This window comes from Hypanus sabinus, chromosome 13 (assembly GCF_030144855.1).
Source record: "Hypanus sabinus isolate sHypSab1 chromosome 13, sHypSab1.hap1, whole genome shotgun sequence".
Classification (NCBI taxonomy): domain Eukaryota; kingdom Metazoa; phylum Chordata; class Chondrichthyes; order Myliobatiformes; family Dasyatidae; genus Hypanus; species Hypanus sabinus.
This window is the reverse complement of record NC_082718.1, coordinates 40714125-40734209: the sequence shown is the minus strand read 5'-3', so window position 1 is coordinate 40734209 and position 20085 is coordinate 40714125. Positions and strand designations below refer to the sequence as shown.

At 40.0% G+C, this 20085-nt stretch overlaps 1 protein-coding gene across 4 annotated transcripts in view; it reads right to left on the bottom strand.

Moving 5' to 3' along the window:
- LOC132403786 (cadherin EGF LAG seven-pass G-type receptor 1-like) overlaps positions 1-20085 on the bottom strand; it is a 368758-nt gene that overhangs the window by 10289 nt on the left and 338384 nt on the right. For 3 of the 4 annotated variants that reach the window (XM_059987470.1, XM_059987471.1, XM_059987473.1), the window contains 6 exons: positions 17477-17602; positions 6496-6632; positions 5400-5500; positions 4816-4992; positions 3569-3808; positions 439-718 (listed from right to left, as the gene is read on the bottom strand). In XM_059987470.1, coding sequence (XP_059843453.1) covers positions 439-718; positions 3569-3808; positions 4816-4992; positions 5400-5500; positions 6496-6632; positions 17477-17602 — 1061 coding nt within the window. The remainder of the gene's footprint in view (positions 1-438; positions 719-3568; positions 3809-4815; positions 4993-5399; positions 5501-6495; positions 6633-17476; positions 17603-20085) is intronic. The other variant, XM_059987472.1, reaches the window with a different exon arrangement.

The window sequence follows — 20085 nt, the reverse complement described above, 5'->3', positions numbered from 1 at the left end:
AGCGTGCCATTCAAAAGCATGCTATGATAGTTTCAGCATTTCTTTGTAACCAGACAATTGTTCCATGATCTTTGCTTGCTATTTCGCAGCGTTGACAAAACAGAACATCCATTAGGCCGACCAAAAGTTCACTGTAAAATTTCTGGATTTCCAGGTTAAGCACACAGGTGCATAGCCAGATTTCCTGCATCTGAAATAGTGAGCACTGCTTAGCATTACTGTTCCTGAATGTAATTAACAGTACTTATGACCTGTTAGAAAATGGGCCTGATGGAGTTGCAACAATAGTTTTTGGCATTGGTATTTATTTTTACTAATGATCATTTAAAGAAAAGTTTGAGTTTTTTGTGCAAATATTAAAGCTGCTTTGGCATCGTCACAAACAGAAATGGTTAGGTTACTTAAAGACAAACATTGCACTTTACCCAGGATACTTACTCGGAATCAGAAGTATCTCCGCGGGCAGTGCTTGTGCCCGTTCTAATACTCATGGGCACCGGCATCATTCCATTTAAGTGTTCTCTTGACTGTTGCCTGCTTGACTGCTTTATCAATAAGCCTGTGCCTGCGGCTGTGCGTGTGCTGTCTGTAGGCACTATTGAGGAGGTCTGTGAGGAAACGGTCGTTGCTTTACAATTGGAGAGTTCATTGTGTATTTGATTTATCCGATTCTTTTCTTTTAAAGGTGGTGGGTAGGTGACTTTATTTTTAAGAATCCCTGTGTCAGAAGAGAACACACACTTCAGTGCATCAAAGAATTTCAGTTGAAGGCAGTTTCAAATACTGTATCCACATAAGCAAACATTAAAAACACCTTTTACTTTTATCTCATTTTCTTTGCCTTTTGCAAACCTTACTTCCAGTGTTTATATTGACAGAGTAATTTCAGATTCAGATTTGTTTAATATCACCCACATACGTTGTGAAATTTGTTAACATTGCAACAGCAGTACAATGCAATACATGATAATATAGGAAAAAATGTATATTGTAAAAAAAAAGTACATTAAATAGTTAAATTAAATAGATACTGCAAACACAGAAATTAAAAAAAATGTAGTGAGGTAGTGTTCATGGATTCAATGTCCATTCGGAACTCAAATGGCAGAGGGGCACATGTAGGTACATCGAAACAAACAGTCAGTTGTATCATTTGTGTTAACAACCAACACAGCCCAGGATGTGCTGAGGGCAACCCGCAAGTGTAGCTACATATTCCAGCATCAGCATGGCACGCCCATAATGCTCAGCAGATCAACAACATGTCTACAAATTGGCTGCAGTAATGCTCAGTTGAAACAGATTTGGAAAGCTTATGCTAATATGAAGGATTCCAATGTAGGTAGGAGGTAAGAATTGCTTATTTCGACTTGTAGAGACTCCTTAGTTTCATTAGGGAGAATTCACCCAGACTGTTAAGGGTTAAGTTTGCCACGATTGTTACGTGTTACGTTGTACGTTATTATGTTTTGGGGGAGGCCAGCTTTTTCCTGATATATATACACGACGTTGCCATTTGTTTGCGGGGCAAATAAAGTGTACATTAGAAGGAATTACACTCGTGTCGATTTTTGTCAACACTCCTACATTGGTGACTCCGACGTGATAACCTACAGTGTAACATCTAACATACACGGTGAACTTAACTGTCTGGGTGAATTCTACTTAATGAAACTAAGGAGTCCCTACAGACTTTACTCATCTGTAGCTCTACCAATAAGTATTTTTGATGCTTTTAGGCAAGTCATCAATATTTTCTGCTGGAAGAAGCAGCAACCTGCTGGGGTTGGTTGTGGGTCTTGCCCAGATTCTTTGATTCACAATTCATTGTGTTATTGACATGCGAGGATCTTTAGAGGGCAGAAGTGACCTCCCACTGGAGTACCATTACAGGTAGACCCTGAGTTACCAACGTCCAACTTACGGACAACTCGTACTTACGAACGGAGGAAGGAGAACGCTATCCGCCATTTTAAGTCAGATCGCAACGTTGTCCGCCGTTTTAAGTTGCTGCCGTTGACACTGCATTGAGTGTTTAACTTTGTATTTGGTTTAAATTTTTCTTAATAAGATTCACCCTGACCCGGCCCCCCGTTCCAGTCAGCTGGTGGCGCTGGGCTTGAGAATGAAGGTTCCCGAGTTTGATCTAGTGATAGACTGCTCCCGTGCCGGGTTGGTGTCAATCCAGTGACTCCCGTACCATCCATGCCGGGTTGATGTCGAGCTCGCAACTCGACCTCGTAAAAAAAAAAACACTGCTACCTCCAGTTTAAATTCCCACATGGAATATTGTGAAGGATCAAATACCCAAACCCAGCACAGCCCCCACTTGTTGCCTGTCTCAGTGCGGTGGAGTTTAGGACCCGGGGAATTCAGTGCCGTGGTCCTTAGGACCCAGCAGACGTTGGGAGCCAGCGCAGCTCGGGACCCACAGCCTGCAGTTTTTCTGTTCCATTGATGGGAAGCAATCGCGATCGAAAAAAAAGTGGAAATAATAAAGCATTTGGAAAGAGGTGAAACGCCATCGGTCATCGGAAAAGCGTTAGGCTACAGTCAGTCAATGTTCGGAACAATTTTAAAGGATAATGGATAAAGTGAGAATAATGGAGCATGTGAAACACCCTGCCCCGATGAAAGCTACAATTATTACTAAGCAACGCAGTGGTTTAATTATTGGAACACATATGTTTCTTAAGTGTTTTTTATGCATAGAAAGGTAAAATATATACTATATACTAAGACAAACGTTTGACTAACTGACGCTAAATAATACTGGATGTAATTGTTCCGATTTACATACAAATCTGACTGAAAGACGGACTCAGGAACGGAACTCGTACATAACCCGGGGACTGCCTATATTTTGCATACATCCTTGGGGTGGGTCCACCCCTCTGCTCCCCTACAACTTGAAACACGTTTCGTTTCTAACTTTTTCTAACTGATGGTGATCATGAAGAAACTTCAAGGGTCTCTCTTCACAGATGCTGTCGGACCTGCTGAGTATTTCCAGCATTTTGCTTTTCAAACCCCCATACACTCACTGGGCGGTGTGACTACAGTGCTGGATAGTTCACCAGCTATAATGACTCTTGATCAGCACAGCTTGGCAAAGAACTCCAAGATTTAAAAGGTGGTTTTGAAGTGAGACCCAATGCTCTCAATCAGACCTGGAGGGTCAGCAAGTTAACCAGCTAACTACCTACATTACTGACAAGAAACATATTACTAGTTTCCTGCAGTATAAACATTAATCTGGTAACGTAGATTAGTGAGTCCCCTCTCCAGTGTTCCAGTTGAGAGTGATTAAATTTGTCCTTTGCAACACCAAAGTTCCAGAGAAGTGCGCTCTGTTCAAAACCTTCGGAGGAACTGACAGGCAACTTGTCCTGCCCTCATGTGACCTTGGGCAACCAAATTCAATGTTGCTCTATTCAGCAGAAAATTGCTTTCGAAATTAATTAAATCCCTTAAACCTCAAATTAAAAAGATATATGTATATATTTTACTTCAAACTTTATTTCGTAAAAAGAAAATAATCCTTTTGTCATTTGAGAGGAATACTTGCCTCTTCTTTGCTCTGGCTGTGGATTGGAGTTTGGCTGAGGTACAGATGGGGTTTCCTTTTCTTGAGGCTCACTCTCACTTGCCCTCAGAAGGTCGCCGCAATGATTGTTCTCTCTGTGGAACTCAACGTTTACTTTTGTCTCTACCTTCAGTTTCTCAGGCGCTCCATGGTCCTCGCTGTCGCTGGCTGTGGTGCATTCCGCAGGCCAGTACTGTTTCCCATGATTGGGCATGGATTCTGCTGTTGAGAGAAACACAGGATAAAGTTCAGCTGGGAATCTGCCTCTATTATCGATTCTCACAAAACGGATAGAATTCTAGTTTCAGAAGTATCAGCCCTTTGCTTTAAAGGATGTAACATTATTTCCAAGATTTCCATTTCCCTGAGCAGTACTCACAAGGACGTGGCTGCAACATATACCAATAACTTCTTGGCTTATTGCTCACCAAACATCACTTTTTGCTTCCTCTCCACTTCTGTCTGATTACACTTCTGAAGAGTCTGGTTCACCTAAACATTGTTGTGATTCTCTGTGCAAAAGTGCATGACAAGAATCTTAATTACCTTTAATTACCTGCAGCCTCATTTGGAGAGTTATCTCTAGACTATGTGGATTACTCTACAGTCAGTGCTCTGTTGGTAGCTGGGCGATGTTAAATTCTCTCTCTTTCCTGCAAGTAAAGCTTTGCTTCCAGGTGATCTGACTGAACTCAGAGAAAGTTCTCTTACTTGTTTTTAAAGCTCTTAATGGTCTGGGACTGGACTACATCACAGCATCTTTTTCGTTTTATAATCCTGATCAAGCTCTCAGGTCTTCTTCCTCCGGTCTCTTAAATTTGAACAATCTCCCTCAAAAGATAATTGGCAGGTCAGCTTTTTTTTGGACCACACTCTTAAATTCAATTCAATATAAATAAATTCAGTACCTAAAACTATAAGGGATGGAGACTCAGGTGTCATTTTTAAACGCCCAGCTCAAATCCTATTTATTTAATCTGGCTTTTAACTAACATCTTTTTGTCTTTTATTTGTATGTTTGTATTTTTATCCCATTGGAAAGCTTTTGAATGACATTGTACGAAAAGAGCTCTATAAAGTTATTATTTTTATTAATATATTCATCACAGAGAAAGCAACTGAGAGAAATGTCAGTGTGAAAACAATCCTTGGAACAGCATTCTTGGCCAGTGGGAGAGCCACTATCATGTATGCAAGGTATCACTTCTTCCCGTTATTCTGAGTCTTACCCTTTGGCGTACTGTGCATGGGGTTTCTTTCATTATTTTTGGGTGCCCCTTGCTTCCACTTGGGCTTGGTATCAGCTTGAAATTCATCTTCTTCACTCTCAGATGAATGACTAGAAGCGTAGGAGCTGCTGTGATCATCTTCCAAGGAAAGTTCACTGTCCGAGTCTGAATCCGGTTCTGGGGAAGAGACACATGGGGAAGAAATCTATCACCAAGGGCAAGGATAATGTGTACACACTGATTACCGTCAACAACAGCTACAAAACCTGCTGAGTCTTAGCCGTACCTAGACTCTCACAACAGCAACACTGATTTCATTATCAGTCAATCTAGATCAGGTCATGTATTGGTTCTGGGCACACAGACTATTAACATTAAGTATCTGTTTGATATCACTGAATGAAATTCTGACACCAACCTTTATATTTTGAATATTAAAAACAGTATCAATAGATTGTATATTCAATATTTCCTTAATTTCAATTTTTTCAAATTATTTGTTCTGTATCAGAAATTATTCTATTCAGAATATTCTCAATATTCTTTAAATGGATTATCTGAGTAACTCATCCAAAAAGTCTTACCATCAGGTTTCTTCAATTTTTTGTGGAATAGTGAAGAATCTGCTTCCGTCTGCCCGCCTTCTGCTTGACTTGACAACAAGTTCACTCTCTGAGCTTCATCCCTAAGAACAGATGCAGAACCCTTTAAATATAATACAAGTTGGACAATAAATCCAACAATAGTTACTGTAAGGTTATAGCTGTTTGAAAAAGGATCGCTCTTGATTCTATTATAATCAAATAGACAAGCATGAACTGGAAACATAATGCTTCTCTCTCTCTCTCTCGAAACAACAGTCTAGGACAATGGAGTCAATTTGATGTCAGAGAAAAGGCAGTAAGTTGTCTCGTGAAGACCAGAGAATCTGTGACCCCAGTTGACTCAGTTTGAACATATCAAACAGCCTCATGATGCTACTTCAGGAAAATAGGTTGGACTAATGGGAAAGCCAATGGGCCGTCAGCATTCATCAAACAGTGAATAATAATTGCTGTCAATGTATCTTGGGTTAACTTCAGCAAAATCCACAGTAAAATAAAGTCCAGTTGGCTGACTGTACAAAATTGAAAACAAAACTAACTGCATATTGTTGTAGAATTATCGGCTACTTTCTAATGAATTGCCAGCAGGAATTCAACTCTTCAATGACTTTTTAAAACTCTACAAAATTAAAAGACATTATCGTGGGGTCTTGGCCAGCTTTGCCATTTACTCTTGAGCACTCTCATTTCTTCATGTATTCATATACGTCGACCTCTGTACAGTTCAATGAAATTTGGAGCAGACATTATTTTTGTACACCCACGATATTGTAATAAACTCCAAGTGTTCCAAACAAATTTACACAGCCTAGTGGTGTTACTTAACTAGAAATTAAGCAATTATCATTTGGTGCCAATTTTCGTGATTTTGCACGTCTCATTGCAAGTGTTCACTTTTAATGAAAAGCATAGACAACAGTATTTGAAAGCCTGGCAAAGGAAAATCCAATCAACTAGACAGAGCGCAGAAAAGATTACAAGACAAGTGACCATTAAGTTGTGCAAATTAATACAGCATGAAATGGATAACATTGCAGCAGGGCAGATCACAGCCATGCACCCTCCACCTCATTACCTGCGTTTATAAGCAATGCTGCTATTGTGGCTCTTGGCTGACCTGACAGTGCTCTCCATGGAGGCTGTAGACTCCCCAATGGTCGTACGATACATTCGTCCCTCGTCCACATATGTATTGTTACAGTTAAGTGACCGCTGGAAGAGAACATAAATTCATTCGATTGATTAGTTTATTGCTCTGATCTGTGCTATCCACTAGATAAGCTGGTGGCATCCAGTCACAGGCGAGGAGAGGTGATCCAATTACCTAGGTGACGTTGAAGCTTCCTGTGGTGAATAAGCTGCTGAATACAAAGCAACGTGCTTCATTTAAAAAGCAAATTTTATTCTAAAATATTCTCCATACAATCATATGACGGAGTGGATCTACCAGCCCTGATTTGGTCTCTTGTCCAACTCTTTTTCTCACTACAAGGAGAGAAGGAATTGTGCCAAGATCAAAATTGCAACAAAATAAGTTTTCAGCTGATCTCTTGACGGAATCCTGCTTGTTGCTATTTTTAACTTTTCTTTGGTTGAGATCATCTGTGTCAGAAGCAGACGGGAACCATTTTCTTCTGTGTAAATTGCTGGGGCAGGGGGTAGTTAAGACTGACTGCATTCTAGTCAAGTTACAAATGACAATTGCTAATCTTACACTATGTGAAGTGGAAATTAGTCAATCACAACATCACAATAATTGTTATGTTGGATTGTTCTTTGCTGCTACTTACTTGCGCGAGGGAGGGGAGTGGGGGGGACTTCGGGGTTCTAACATTTAACCGTCATTCATTCTTGGGGCACTCCTCTGTATTTGGGGATGTTTGTGAAGAAAAAGCATTTCAGGATGTACATTGTTTACATTTCTCTGACATTAAATTGTACCTTTGAACAAACACCAGATGTAGTGGAAACAATATGGGAATTTTGACAAAATTGCCCTTTCTCTTTCTGTGCTTCACTACTCAACCTTTTAATAAGATGAATTTGTGACATTCAGCAACTGGCCAGCCTAACTCTGTGCTACATTACACGTTTATATTACTGGATTTCTTCAAGACAGTACTCTGTGTGGTAGACAATGTTCCCTCTAAGGTGTGCATGTGCACACACGTCTTTTGTCACTAGTGCACAAAGGTACTTAAACTGAGCACCAAAGGTTCTCACCCTCCAGCTCACTGGCATGTTAATTATATATCATGATCGTAAGCAATCACATTTCCTTTTCCGGTTTCCAATGCGGATGGTGTTGACAATATGGAGTTGGTGATGATTTGTCTGCAGATTTTAGAACTGGCTTATTTATACTGTTTTTATTGAAGAAATTATTCAGTGTGCACATGTTGTCACTGGGCAAAATAACTGCATAGCACAAGATTTTTGTGGATGTTGGTCATTAGAAATTAGAGGGAACATTGGTGATAGTCCTTTAAAACATTTACACAAATCAGGGCCTGTCCTGAAAACAACTCGGACTTTGTGCTGCGTTTCTTCAGCGGGTGTTCCTGATCTAACCTACCTGATGAATAGAAAAGATATCAAGTGACCCATTGCCTCATGTCTCATAGCCAAGTTTTGATTTACAACATCATTAGCCTAATAGAGTAGAAGGATCTGAGGAGCCTTATTAGACCACGGGCGGCAAGTAGCACAACGCTTTACAGTACCAGTGATACGGGTTCAATTCCTGCTGTTGTCTCTAAGGAGTCTGAGCATTCTCACCGTGGCTGTGTGCTCCAATGTAACAGTTGGTGGGTTACTCGGTCATTCTAAATTGTCCCATGATTAGGCTCGGATTAAATCGGTGGGGGGTGGGGGGGGACTTGCTGGGCAGCATGACTCGAAGGGCCAGAAGGCCTATTCAGCACTGCATCTCAATAATAACATAAAACTCAGCAAGAATGCACAACAGCACAGTATCAGTGCAAAAACTTATCTGCTGACTGTGTGGGCTCTTCACATTGAAACTTACTGTGGATTGACGGCATCTTAAACCACTATTTATTTCATTATAGAGCTTCCAAATAGAGAACAATTTGTTGCACGTTTCCACTTAAATTTGTGTTTATCTTTTAACTTAGATTAATCAGACATTTTCTGTTAAAGAACACTGCAACTTTTGTGTTTCATGTTTGATTTTAATTTTATATTTATTTCATGAGTACCCTTCCCACTTAATCCTGATGGCAATAGCCGATGACTTTCTTTATGAGCAAGGCGCACTTTGAGAAATAGCCTTGTGACTATATCTGTACAAAACTTTGAGCCAGGCTTTGTAAATTCTTGCTCAGTCCCTCCCAAATAATCTGTCAGTAATTCAATCTCCCCTCATGTTTTTACTTTGCACGGCCAAGTTATCCTTTATTTTTCAGATGGTATTTCAGTTCTAAATTCATTTGTCTTTGACTCTTTAACCTGCTTGATTTTGGAGTTACTGTACTAGATATATAGTTCATATTACTGGCACATTGGAAGCCAGAAAGGAGATTCATAGTTTTCTTTGTTAACAAGGCTTGCTTTGCAAGTAGCATGAAAAATAGTGGCAATGCTTATCTTTGGAATAAGTTGCATTCCAAGGCAAAAGGTTTTTTTGCAAGTGTATGGGTACTTGAAGCCAATAAGCACTGGCTATTTAATTCATTTTAAGATACTGCAACAGTAATTAACAAGACTACCTTTGGAACATTGTGCACGGTTCCCCTCACTGGGCCAGCAGCACAGTGCCCTTCCCAAAAATCCTCTCCAGTAAGGATTGTTTCAGGATTGAACATTTTACCTGATGGAAAGCATCTCAGAACGGAACATGATTTTATTGCAAAGCCAAATCAACTGGAAGTGTGTGGAAAAGTGGCAGAATATAATTCCATTCCCGAAATTTAACCTTGAAAGCCACTATAGAGAATTAAAAGATAATAATCAAACAAGCATTCAGAAAACAGTTAAAAACAATCCTTGCCTCCCTGAATCATAGGCACTTAAACAAAAAAAAAACTGAATGAAAAACAGGCCATAAAAATTACAGCTGCATAGAATAACACATAATTACAAGTTCCAGAGGTTTGTAGGTCATTCTAGGATCATGAAACTGTGAACCTGGCAGTAAATTGAACTGAGTTTAATAAATTTTTTTTGTAATTATTGAGTGAATCTGAGGCGATAGATATATTGCTCTGGGCAAAAGAGAAACTTCATAGCATTTTTTTCTATCTACTGTTAGTCATCTTGGTGTGAGAATGAATGAGAGATGGATTCTACGGTAGGTCAAAGTATACAACATTAGCAGGACGGTTTAGCAGGCTCCAAAATATTCTCTCCATCTAGGGATTTTCTGATATAGCTTCTTCCATGTTAGGAGTGTAAGAACGCAGGCAGCAATGCCAAATCCATATTTTAGTCAGTCACTAGAGACAAAATGATTAGGATGAATTAGGATGAACGTTCCTGCAGAGCGTTGTCGTAGGAAAGCAGCATCCATCACAAGGGCCCCCACCACTCAGCTCATGCTCTCTTCTCACTGCTGCCATCAGGAAGAAGGTACAGGAGCCTCAGGACTCAGGACCTGAGGATCAGACATTACCCCTCAGCCAGTAGGGATAACTTCACTTGCCCCGTCACTGAACTGTTCCCTCAATCTATGGAGTCACTTTCAAGGACTCTTCATCTCATGTTCTCAATATTTATTGCTTGCTTATCTAGTTATTTTATCTATCTATCTATCTATTTATCTATTTATTTATTTATTTATTTATTTATTTATTTATTTATTTATTATTTCTTTTGATGGAAATAATGACAGATTTGAAATAGTCATGATGAAACTGGACTGTTTAGAACAAGTGTTCCCAATCCTTTTTATGCCAAGGACCCCTACCATTAACTAAGTGATCTGTGGGCCCCAGGTTGGGAACTGCTGGTTTAGAATTTTCTACAGAGAAATGTGAGAGTAGGAATGCTTTCTTTCGAATTAGATGATACAGAAAACATTTTTAAGTGATAAATGAATAAATATGTGGAAGTTTCACATTACTTGTCGAGTGAGGGACATGTTAAAAATGAGTGAAGCCAAGATTGAGATTTCGGCTCAAAAGTAGCGTTGCAAACTCTGTTGACGGAGGTGGAATGGTATAGACCACATTCTTGATTGTAGGACAGATGAAAAGTTATAGTGCTTTTCTGTACGGTAAATACAAGGTGGAATTATGCTGACTAGAATTTTGGAATAACACACAAGAAATAGGAAAAGTAGAGGCCATTCTTCTCCTGCTGTGCCATTTGGGAAATTCATGGCTGAGCCATCCTTCCGCACACCCACTTTCCTGGCCCTTCTCTATAATCCTAGATTCTTTTAATGATCAGAGGTCTGTCTGGCAGCACACACAAAATGCCAGGGGATCTATGGAGGGGAATAAACAGCTGATGTTTCATCAAGGTCTTTGTACAAAGTAACAACTATTTCTTCTCTTCCACTGATGCTGACTGGTTTACTAAGTTCCTCCATTATTTTGTGTATTCCCCAAGACTTCCAGCAACTGCAGAATCTCTTGTATTTAAGATCCGGATCAGCTTTGATCATTTTCAAGGATTTATCCTTCACAGATTTTTGCAAAAAGGAATTCCAAAGACTCACTTGAGAGAAACGATTCTTCCTCATCTCTGCCTTAAAATAGCACTACTTTGAGATATTGCATTCCATTCAGTTCAAGGCTTTTCCTATCACTGTTTACCCTGTCAAGTTCTCTAAGAATCCTTCGGGTTTCAATAACCATATAACAATTACAGCACGGAAACAGGCCATCTCGGCCTTTCTAGTCCGTGCCGAACGCTTACTCTCACCTAGTCCCACCGAACTGCACTCAGCCCATAACCCTCCATTCCTTTCCAGTTCATGTACCTATCCAATTTTACTTCAAATGACTAAGATTACCTAAAGTCACTTAGGTAATTTTTAAAGTTAAGCAGGTTAAATTTTCACCATTACAATTTAAACAGACTTTGCCTGTTCACCTGTTCCACATGAGACAATCTCCAGTGAACCTTCTCTTGTCTCTAGTGATTATCTATAAATAAAGGGACGGAACCTGTTCATAGTACGTCATTAGTGCCATGTATAGTTGTTATAAGACACTCCTCCTTTTGTGCTCCAGCACCCTGGAATTTAAAGCCAGCTTTCCAATTATTTGCTGTATCTGTTTGCCAGCTTTCTGTGTTTCAGAAAGACCCCTTTACCCTGTAACTTTCAGTAATCTTTCCCCCATTTAAGTAATTCAGATTGTCCCTCACCCCCCACCTTCCCTCTGGTTATGGTAGGGTTCTATTAATAATCTAGAAAGGTTGCCAGTTCGAGATGTGGCAGTGAACAGGTTTCCACATGGCAGAAGGTGCCTGCAGCCCTGCTGTCACTCATTTACCTGTATGGGCTGTGGAGAACCAGTAATCTGATTTATCCTTCCTCCAACTTCACATTTTTATCCTCCCCTCAAATCAGCAGAACACTGTTCTCGACACACACACAAAAAAACAGTAGACCAAACAGATGAGGAGATTGGAATGCACGTGGGAGAAGTTTACATGTTCTGAGAAGCCTGGCACGCCCTGACAGTGCACCACATGTGGTCCAGCGCTCTTTGCCAAAAATGCAGGGTGGCCAACTGCAGCTCATTTACTGTCGTGTTTACCGCATTTGTAATCCTCTATTCCCCGCCCATATTTCATCAGTGCACACACAACGTGCATCCAAAGGTCTAGCTTCACATACACTATCAATAAATATCAATGCTCACCGGATCACTCAGAGGGCTACAACATAGAACAACACAGCACAGGAATGAGGCCTTCAACCCAATATATCTGTGCTGACCACCAAGCTGAATTAAACTGATCCCATCAGCCTGCATGTGGTCCATCTGCCTCCATTCCCTGCTTGTTCATGTACCTGGCTAAATACTTCTCAAACAGGCTTTCATATCTGCTTCTATCACTTCTCCTGGAAGCGCATTCCAGGCCCTTACCACACTCTATGTGACACAGTTTTCCATTACACTTTTCTCCTCTCACCTTTAACCTATGCCCTCTAGTTCTTGATGTTTCCATCCTGGAAAACAGTCCAGCTGCCTACTCTTTCGACACTACCCTATCGACAACAGGGATCAGTGATTTTAGCTCCTTAAGAATGCAACAGTGCAGTGAAATGGTTTCATTCTATCCAACCAGAAAAGACAACATTTTGGCCGAAGTACAGCAAAAAATGAGCTTTGAGCTTGTTCCCCTAACTGCGAGCCCCTCCTACCCTCATGATAAAATTGCTTCCTGGTGTGAAACTCCAGAGAATCAGTTTCAAGAATCAAAGAAGATTGTGCTAAAGTTGTACACCTCTCTTTTGAGTCCTGCATTCAGCATCGGTCACGAAGAGGCATTGATGAATTGAGATGATGCAGAGAAAAGATGCTCCTTCATTAGAAATTTGAACTTCAGCCTTTCATTATGGAGTTCACCGAAGACTTAAAAGGTGGACACGAGGTATTAAATTTCATTGGCAGGTTAAATCTGAAACATCTCCAGATGTCTAAAGGGGCTGAATATAAAACTGGTAAATGAGATAACACAATGAGAGTGTACAGTATGGAAATCAAAGCCAGAAATTCATTCAATAAGGCACTGTGGGTTGAGTGAGTACAAAGAGGGGAGTCATGGATCAATAATATCTTCTAACGGAGTTGAAATGAGCTGAGAGGCTTCTTTCGTCTTTTGAGAGGAATAAACAGTTGAGGCTTTGGGCTGAGATCCTCCATTGATGCTTTTTGACCTACTTAGTTCCTCCAGCATTTTGTGTGTGTTGCTCTGGATTTTATATTCTAGATATGGAAGTGAATGTTGGACAGCATCAAAACAAAATGAGGGAAGACTCAAAGCTGCAGAAATGCAGTTTTTGAGAAGGAGGATGAAAATATCATGGAAAGACAGAGTAACAAATGAGAAAGTGTTGTGAAAAGCTGGAATAAGAAGAGAAGTGACATCTTCTATAAGGAAACGGCAGCTGGAGTTTCTGGGACGTGTACTGAGGAAGGGGTGTATAAGGCAGTTTGGTCCTGACTAAATCTCAGGAAATGCCAATAGTGATTATATATCTTCTCCCACCCAAGACAACTCGGTCTTCACATAGGACTTAGGTTCGGGTGCACCCTGTCTTGCTGAAGGAGCTCTGTCTATGGCGACTGTTAGGTGCCAGAAAAATAACCTGACCAATGGTGGTGGTGTCACCTACAATCACTGAAGTCTTCGGCAGCAGGGAGATGAATTCTAAGCTTTGGTGGAGGATTGTCTTCGTACAACAACAGCAAAGGCTGGGCAACGTCTGGTGTATGATACCCAATTGGGAACACCAGTAGAGGTCAAATGCTCTCATTAGATGAGTACCGCGACAACAGAAGGCATCTGCAAACCACTGCTGAAATTTCTGCCTGGTCAATCATGGAAAGAAACAGAAACCAGACAACAGCGTGAATGGGGTTGATTCTAATCAACAGAACAGCACCTCGCTCGGTGGGGGTAGTCATGTGCTGAAGGTGACACCAGAGCGTGATCCAGAGACTGTAAGCAATAGGGAAAGGCTAAGGGTAGCAACATGGAGCATCTGTACACTTTACCAGAGAGGAAAGTTGGACAACACATTAAATGGAATGAAAAGGTTGGAAGTTGATATCTTAGGCCTGTCAGAAATTAGATGGACTGACAGTGGCAAATTCACTAAGAATAGTTCTCCAATTACGTATTCTGGAGGTCAACAGCATGTATGGAGTTGAAATTATTTTAAACGAACAAGTATCAAAATGGGATATTGGGCAACATCCAACCGGCTGCTTTTAGTTGAATTAAGGGGTAACCCTTTTAACATTAGCATAATCCAAGCCTATGCACCAACAAATGATGCAAATGAAGAGGATATCAGCAAGCTTTATGAAGATCTGGACAGTGCTTATGAGCATTGTAAATCTCAGGATATAAAACTAATCATGGGAGATTTTAACTCCAAAGTTGGAGGCAAAAGGGCTGATAACATCATAGGACCTTTTGGATTAGGGGAGAAAAATGAAAATGGAGAAAGGTTTACTGATTGGTGTGCCAGAAACAACCAAGTGAACACCAATACTTGGTATAAAAACCATCCATGTAGACTGTGTACTTGGATTAGCCCTGGAGATAGAACAAGGAATCAAGTAGATTTCATTACCATCAATGAACGCTTTAGAAATAATATCACAAATTCTAAAGCCTACCCAGGAGCAGACTGTGGTTCAGATCACCATCCAGTAATAGCTACCACCAAAACAAAATTAAAGAAACTGAAACTTGGAAAAAAGAGAAAGTATATGTTGGGAGAATTTTAAAATGATAGCATACTTAAGCAACAATTCAAACAGCTGTAGAAAACCTCAATGAAAACGAAACACCACCTATTTGGGACAGATTTAAATATGCTATACAGCAATCAGCAGAGGAGATAATCCCAGCACAAGAAATCCAACACACCAATAAGGGGGGGATAACCCAAGAAATTCTAGATCTGATGGAACAAAGAAGGTTAGTGAAGAATAATGAAGAGCAATATAGAGAGCTAGACAGACAGACCAGACAATTGTACAATATTACAAAGGAAGAATGGCTGAATCAAAAATGCAATGAAGTAGAAGGCCATATTAACAACAGCAAAGAAATGCACAAGAAAATTAAGGAAATTACCAGAACTAAGAAAACCTCCTCTACAGGATGTGTAAGATCAGCAGACGGATCCACACTAACAGATCCAGATAAAGTATGTGAGAGGTGGATTCAGTATATACGGCAGCTTTTTGAAGGCGGAGAACCCCCAGATGTTAAACACCCTAATTCTGGCCCATCTATTACCAAAGAAGAAATAACTAAAGCAATGAAAAGCATGAAACGTGGTAAAGCCACTGGAGCTCATGAATTTTCAGTGGAAATGATACAAGCCTTAGAAAATCTGAGCATAGATATTCTTTTTGAACTGTTTAGTGGTATATATGAGTCTGGTGTATTGCCTGACAATCTTTTGAAATCAGTACTTATAACTCTGCCAAAAATTCCTGGAACTATTGGCTGCGAAAATTATAGAACAATCAGTCTTATGAGTCACATAATAAAGATTTGGTTGAGAATTGTTCTGAGTCGAATTAAAAACAAGTTAAGGCCAGAAACTTCTAAATGCAATATGGGTTTATTGAGGATAGAGGAACTAGGAACGTAATTTTCATACTAAGAATGCTTTCAGAAAGGGCATTTGAATATCAAAATGTCTTTTTATGTTTTATTGATTTCACTAAAGCATTCGACGCAGTGCAACATGAAAAATTATTTCAAATTCTCGCTAAACATTGATGGAAGGGATTAACAACTGCTTCAAAATTTATATTGGAATCAAACAGCGGTGGTAAAAATTGATGATAATATAAGCAGTTGGATTAAAATTCAAAGAGGAGTTAGACAGGGATGTGTTGCCTCACTGGAATTATTTAATATGTATAGTGAAATGATTCTCAGAGAAATAGACCTAGATGGAATAAAAATTGGAGGTGTTAACATTAACAATAAAAGATATGCAGACGATACCACACTAATCACAAGTGCTGCAGAAAACCTACAAATCCTCCTAGACAAAGTAGTACAAACAAGTGCAGATTTTGGTCTAACCATCAACTGTAAAAAAAAAATGTATGGTTATATCAAAACAGCAGGATACTCCCAAATGCCAATTGTACATCGGTAACCAAGAGATTGAAAAAAAGACCAGCTTTAATTACCTTGGTAGCTTTATATCACAAGATGCTAGAAGTAGGAATAGAAAGGAGAATTGCCATTGCCAAAACAAACTTCCAAAAAATGAAACCCATTTTTACCAACAGACACATTTCTATGACAACAAGGCTTAGTTTACTAAAATGTTACATCTGGTCAATCTTGCTGTTTGCTTCCGAAACTTAGAAGGAACTTAGAAGCAACATAAATGTGATTTCTTAGAAGAATGCTGAAAATATCATATAGAGATAAGGTAACTGATGAGGCAGCACTCCAACGTGCCCATACAAAAAGATCTTTAATGAGAACATTAAATGAGAGGAAACTTAATTTCCTGGGCCATGTCATCAGAAAGGGAGAAATAGAATACCTTACGTTACAAGGCCGTGTGCCTGGGAAACGCGGAAGAGGAAGGCAAATTAGAAAATACATGGACACTGTGAAAGAACTAACAAATCTAAATGTGCGAGATATCATTGACGCTGCGAGGGATCATTCGATGTGGAGAGCCACGATTGCCCAAGTTTGTTACACGCAAGGCACATGAAGAAGAAGAGAAGTACTGAGGAAAGAAAAGCTCAAACATCTTGTAGCAATGGGAAAAACTGATGGAAGGAAAAGTCGCGGTCAACAGCACATGCCCTTCATGAGTTACATTGAGGGATGGACAGGCAAAAGTTTGAAGAGTTTATTAGAACTTCTTAGATTAGACAGATGGAAGACCACGATCTCCCATGTTGTATGACATGGCACATAATGATGACGATGACCCTGGATTTCCAGCATCTCTTGGATTTATTTTCTTTTTCCTTAGTTTCTGCAATAATCCAGAGAGAGAACTGCAGATGCTCTTGTGTGACAGACTTAAGAAAGCTGTATGCCTGGGGCAGAATAATTACCATGGAATAATTAATCACTTTTCACCTGTTAACTTTGAATTAAACAACTCAGTTAAATATAACTATTATTTAACTTTAGACAGTCCAGCCAATGATGCTTTCAGACATAAGAATTTTCACAAAATAACTGTACATATTTATTTTGCATATGCTATGCACATTAATGCTATTGATAGTGCTCCAGGGAGCAAACAATATAATTTCTATGCTTACGGACAAGAATGGATACGTGATTTACGTATCTAGACCATTTGGAAAGCCTCAAACAACATTCCTTTACTGAGGACTTACTGATAAAATTGTAGTTCTGGTTAGTGCTGTGTCATCTGCATGTTGTTTCTTTCCAGTAAATACGTCCTTCAGAGCTTTCCGAACTTCTTTGTTGAAGATACAGTGGCAGAAAAAAATGACGAGCCCCTAAAGATACAGAACAATTAACTTTCAATGACAAATAATACTAAAGATTTTGTAGAATCATTCCCAGTGACAGTACTGTTCAAATGTCTTAGGCACCTACATACAGCTAGGGAACCCAAGACGTCTCTGCACAGTATAGTAGTAATTTTCTGTATTGCATTGTACAAATTTCATGACATATGTGAGTGATGATAAACCTGATTCTGATATGAGTCTCAATTGTGAACTAAGAGTGGGAAGTGGGCAGGGAGGGGGGTGAGGGGGGTAAGGGGGGGACTGGGAAGCACCAGAGAGACATTCTGTAATGATCAATAAACCAATTGTTTGGAATCAAACAACCCTGCCTGGTGTTTTAGGGCTGGGTGTCTCTGCATCCATGCCACTCCCATCCCTGGCACTCTCGGTCTGCCATTTATCCCATACCCCTCCCACGGGGCTATACCCTCGCCGTTCCCAACATCCTTTGTTCCCACCAGGTTTACAATGTGGAGTGGAGAGCAATGTGGACTTGACAAATACAGTACTGTGCAAAAGTGTTAGGCACCCTAGCTCTCTCCCTCATATATATATATATTGTTGTTGGTGTTGTTGAGGTCTGTTGAGTTGCCGTCAACTGTCATGGCAACCCTATGGACAGGGTAGCTGTCCAAAGGGTTTTCTTGGCAAGACACAGAAGTAGATTGCCAGGCCTTTCTTCCGCACTGCTGCTGCTGGCTGGATTTGAATTCAGGAACACGTGCTTCGAAGTCCAGTGCTGATGCCATTACACCACCAACCGCCCCATATATGAGCATTTTATATACAAGGTCTTTGCATGGTATTGTGTGTGTGGACTCACAGACCAGCAAAATTCCTGTTGGCAACTGTAGGAACAACATAACTTACCTTAACCTCACTAGCTGCTGTTAGGGTTCCTGCTCTCAGTTTAGTCTCTTCACTTGCTATCCAGCATCTGCTCTCTCATTGGTCATAACATGGTAGAGGTGGCATGGTAGAGCAGTGTTTAGTTCAATTGCCTCACAGAGCCAGTGGTCTCTTATCAATTCCAGCTGCTGGCTATATCTCTTTAATGCAGGGGTTCCCAAACTAGGGTCCACGGTTAACGGTAGGGGTCCATGGCATAAAAAGGTTGGGAGCCCCACCTTTAACCTTTACTAGCACTCACTCTGTAGGCTTGAGCATGAAGTATGTAGTCAGTCAGGAAAATTGATGTTTGACTAAAAATCTGCTGGTTGTCTTATTAAGGGGCATTGCATATTCTCAAGTGCAAGATGATCTTATAATCAACTCCTGGGGATTTATTTTTACAGTAACCCACAGTAAGATGACCATTATTTTAAATACTTAATTTTGAAAGTATAGTTTGTGAAATGATTAAAAAAAAAGTAATGCTTGTGCTTAGGTATTTTGGTATCTGTGTTCCGTGGTACAGTGATCCAAATTTTATTTTCCAAGTTGTTGTTTCCAACTCTTTCGTTATTATATGGTTAGAGAATTTTGGCTTTGGGAAGCATTAATTAAATCCTAGTGCAGGGTTCCCAACCTGGAGTCCACGGACCCCTTAGTTAATGGTAGGGTCTTTGGTATAAAAAATGTTGGGATCCCCTGGTCTAGAACCATAGAACATTACAGCACAGAAACAGGCTTCTTGGCCCTTCTTGGCTGTGTCGAACCATTTTATTGCCTAGTCCCACTTTCCTGCACCTGGACCATATCCCTCCATACACCTCTTATCCATGTACCTGTCCAAGTTTTTCTTAAATGTTAAAAGTGAGTTCGCATTTACCACTTCATCTGGCAGATTATTCCACACTCCCACCACTCTCTGTGTGAAGCCCCCCACAAATGTTCCCTTTAAACTTTTCCCCCTTCACCCTTAACCCATGTCCTCTTGTTTTTTTCTCCCCTAGCCTCAGTGGAAAAAGCCTGATTGCATTCACTCTATCTATACCCATCATAATTTTATACACCTCTATCAAATCACCCCTCATTCTCCTAAGCTCCAGGGAATAAAGTCCTAACTTATTCAACCTTTCTCTGTAACTCAGTTTCTGAAGTCCCGGCAACATCCTTGTAAACCTTCTCTGTACTCTTTCAACCTTACAAATATCCTTCCTGTAATTCGGTAACCAAAACTGCACACAATGTAATTCGGTGACCAAAACTGCACACAATAGAGCTTGATAAAAAATGGTACCAGCTAGAAAATAATGCCTATTTATAAAATTTATAAATTTATAAAATAATGCATGTGCTTATTAAATTTGAAAAATGTCAGTAGGTTTGCCCAATATATAAATGAATTGCACATGCAATACAACAAGTGCTCTTTTGTTCCTTTACCATGCAAGTGGTTCAATTATTGTTCTCGTATCAAAGCACAATGAGCCCAAGCTGATATCACATACAAATTCACATTAATATCTCAACGTAACCTTTGTACTTGTGTGAATGATGACAATTAGGACTTGTTCGTTATCAAA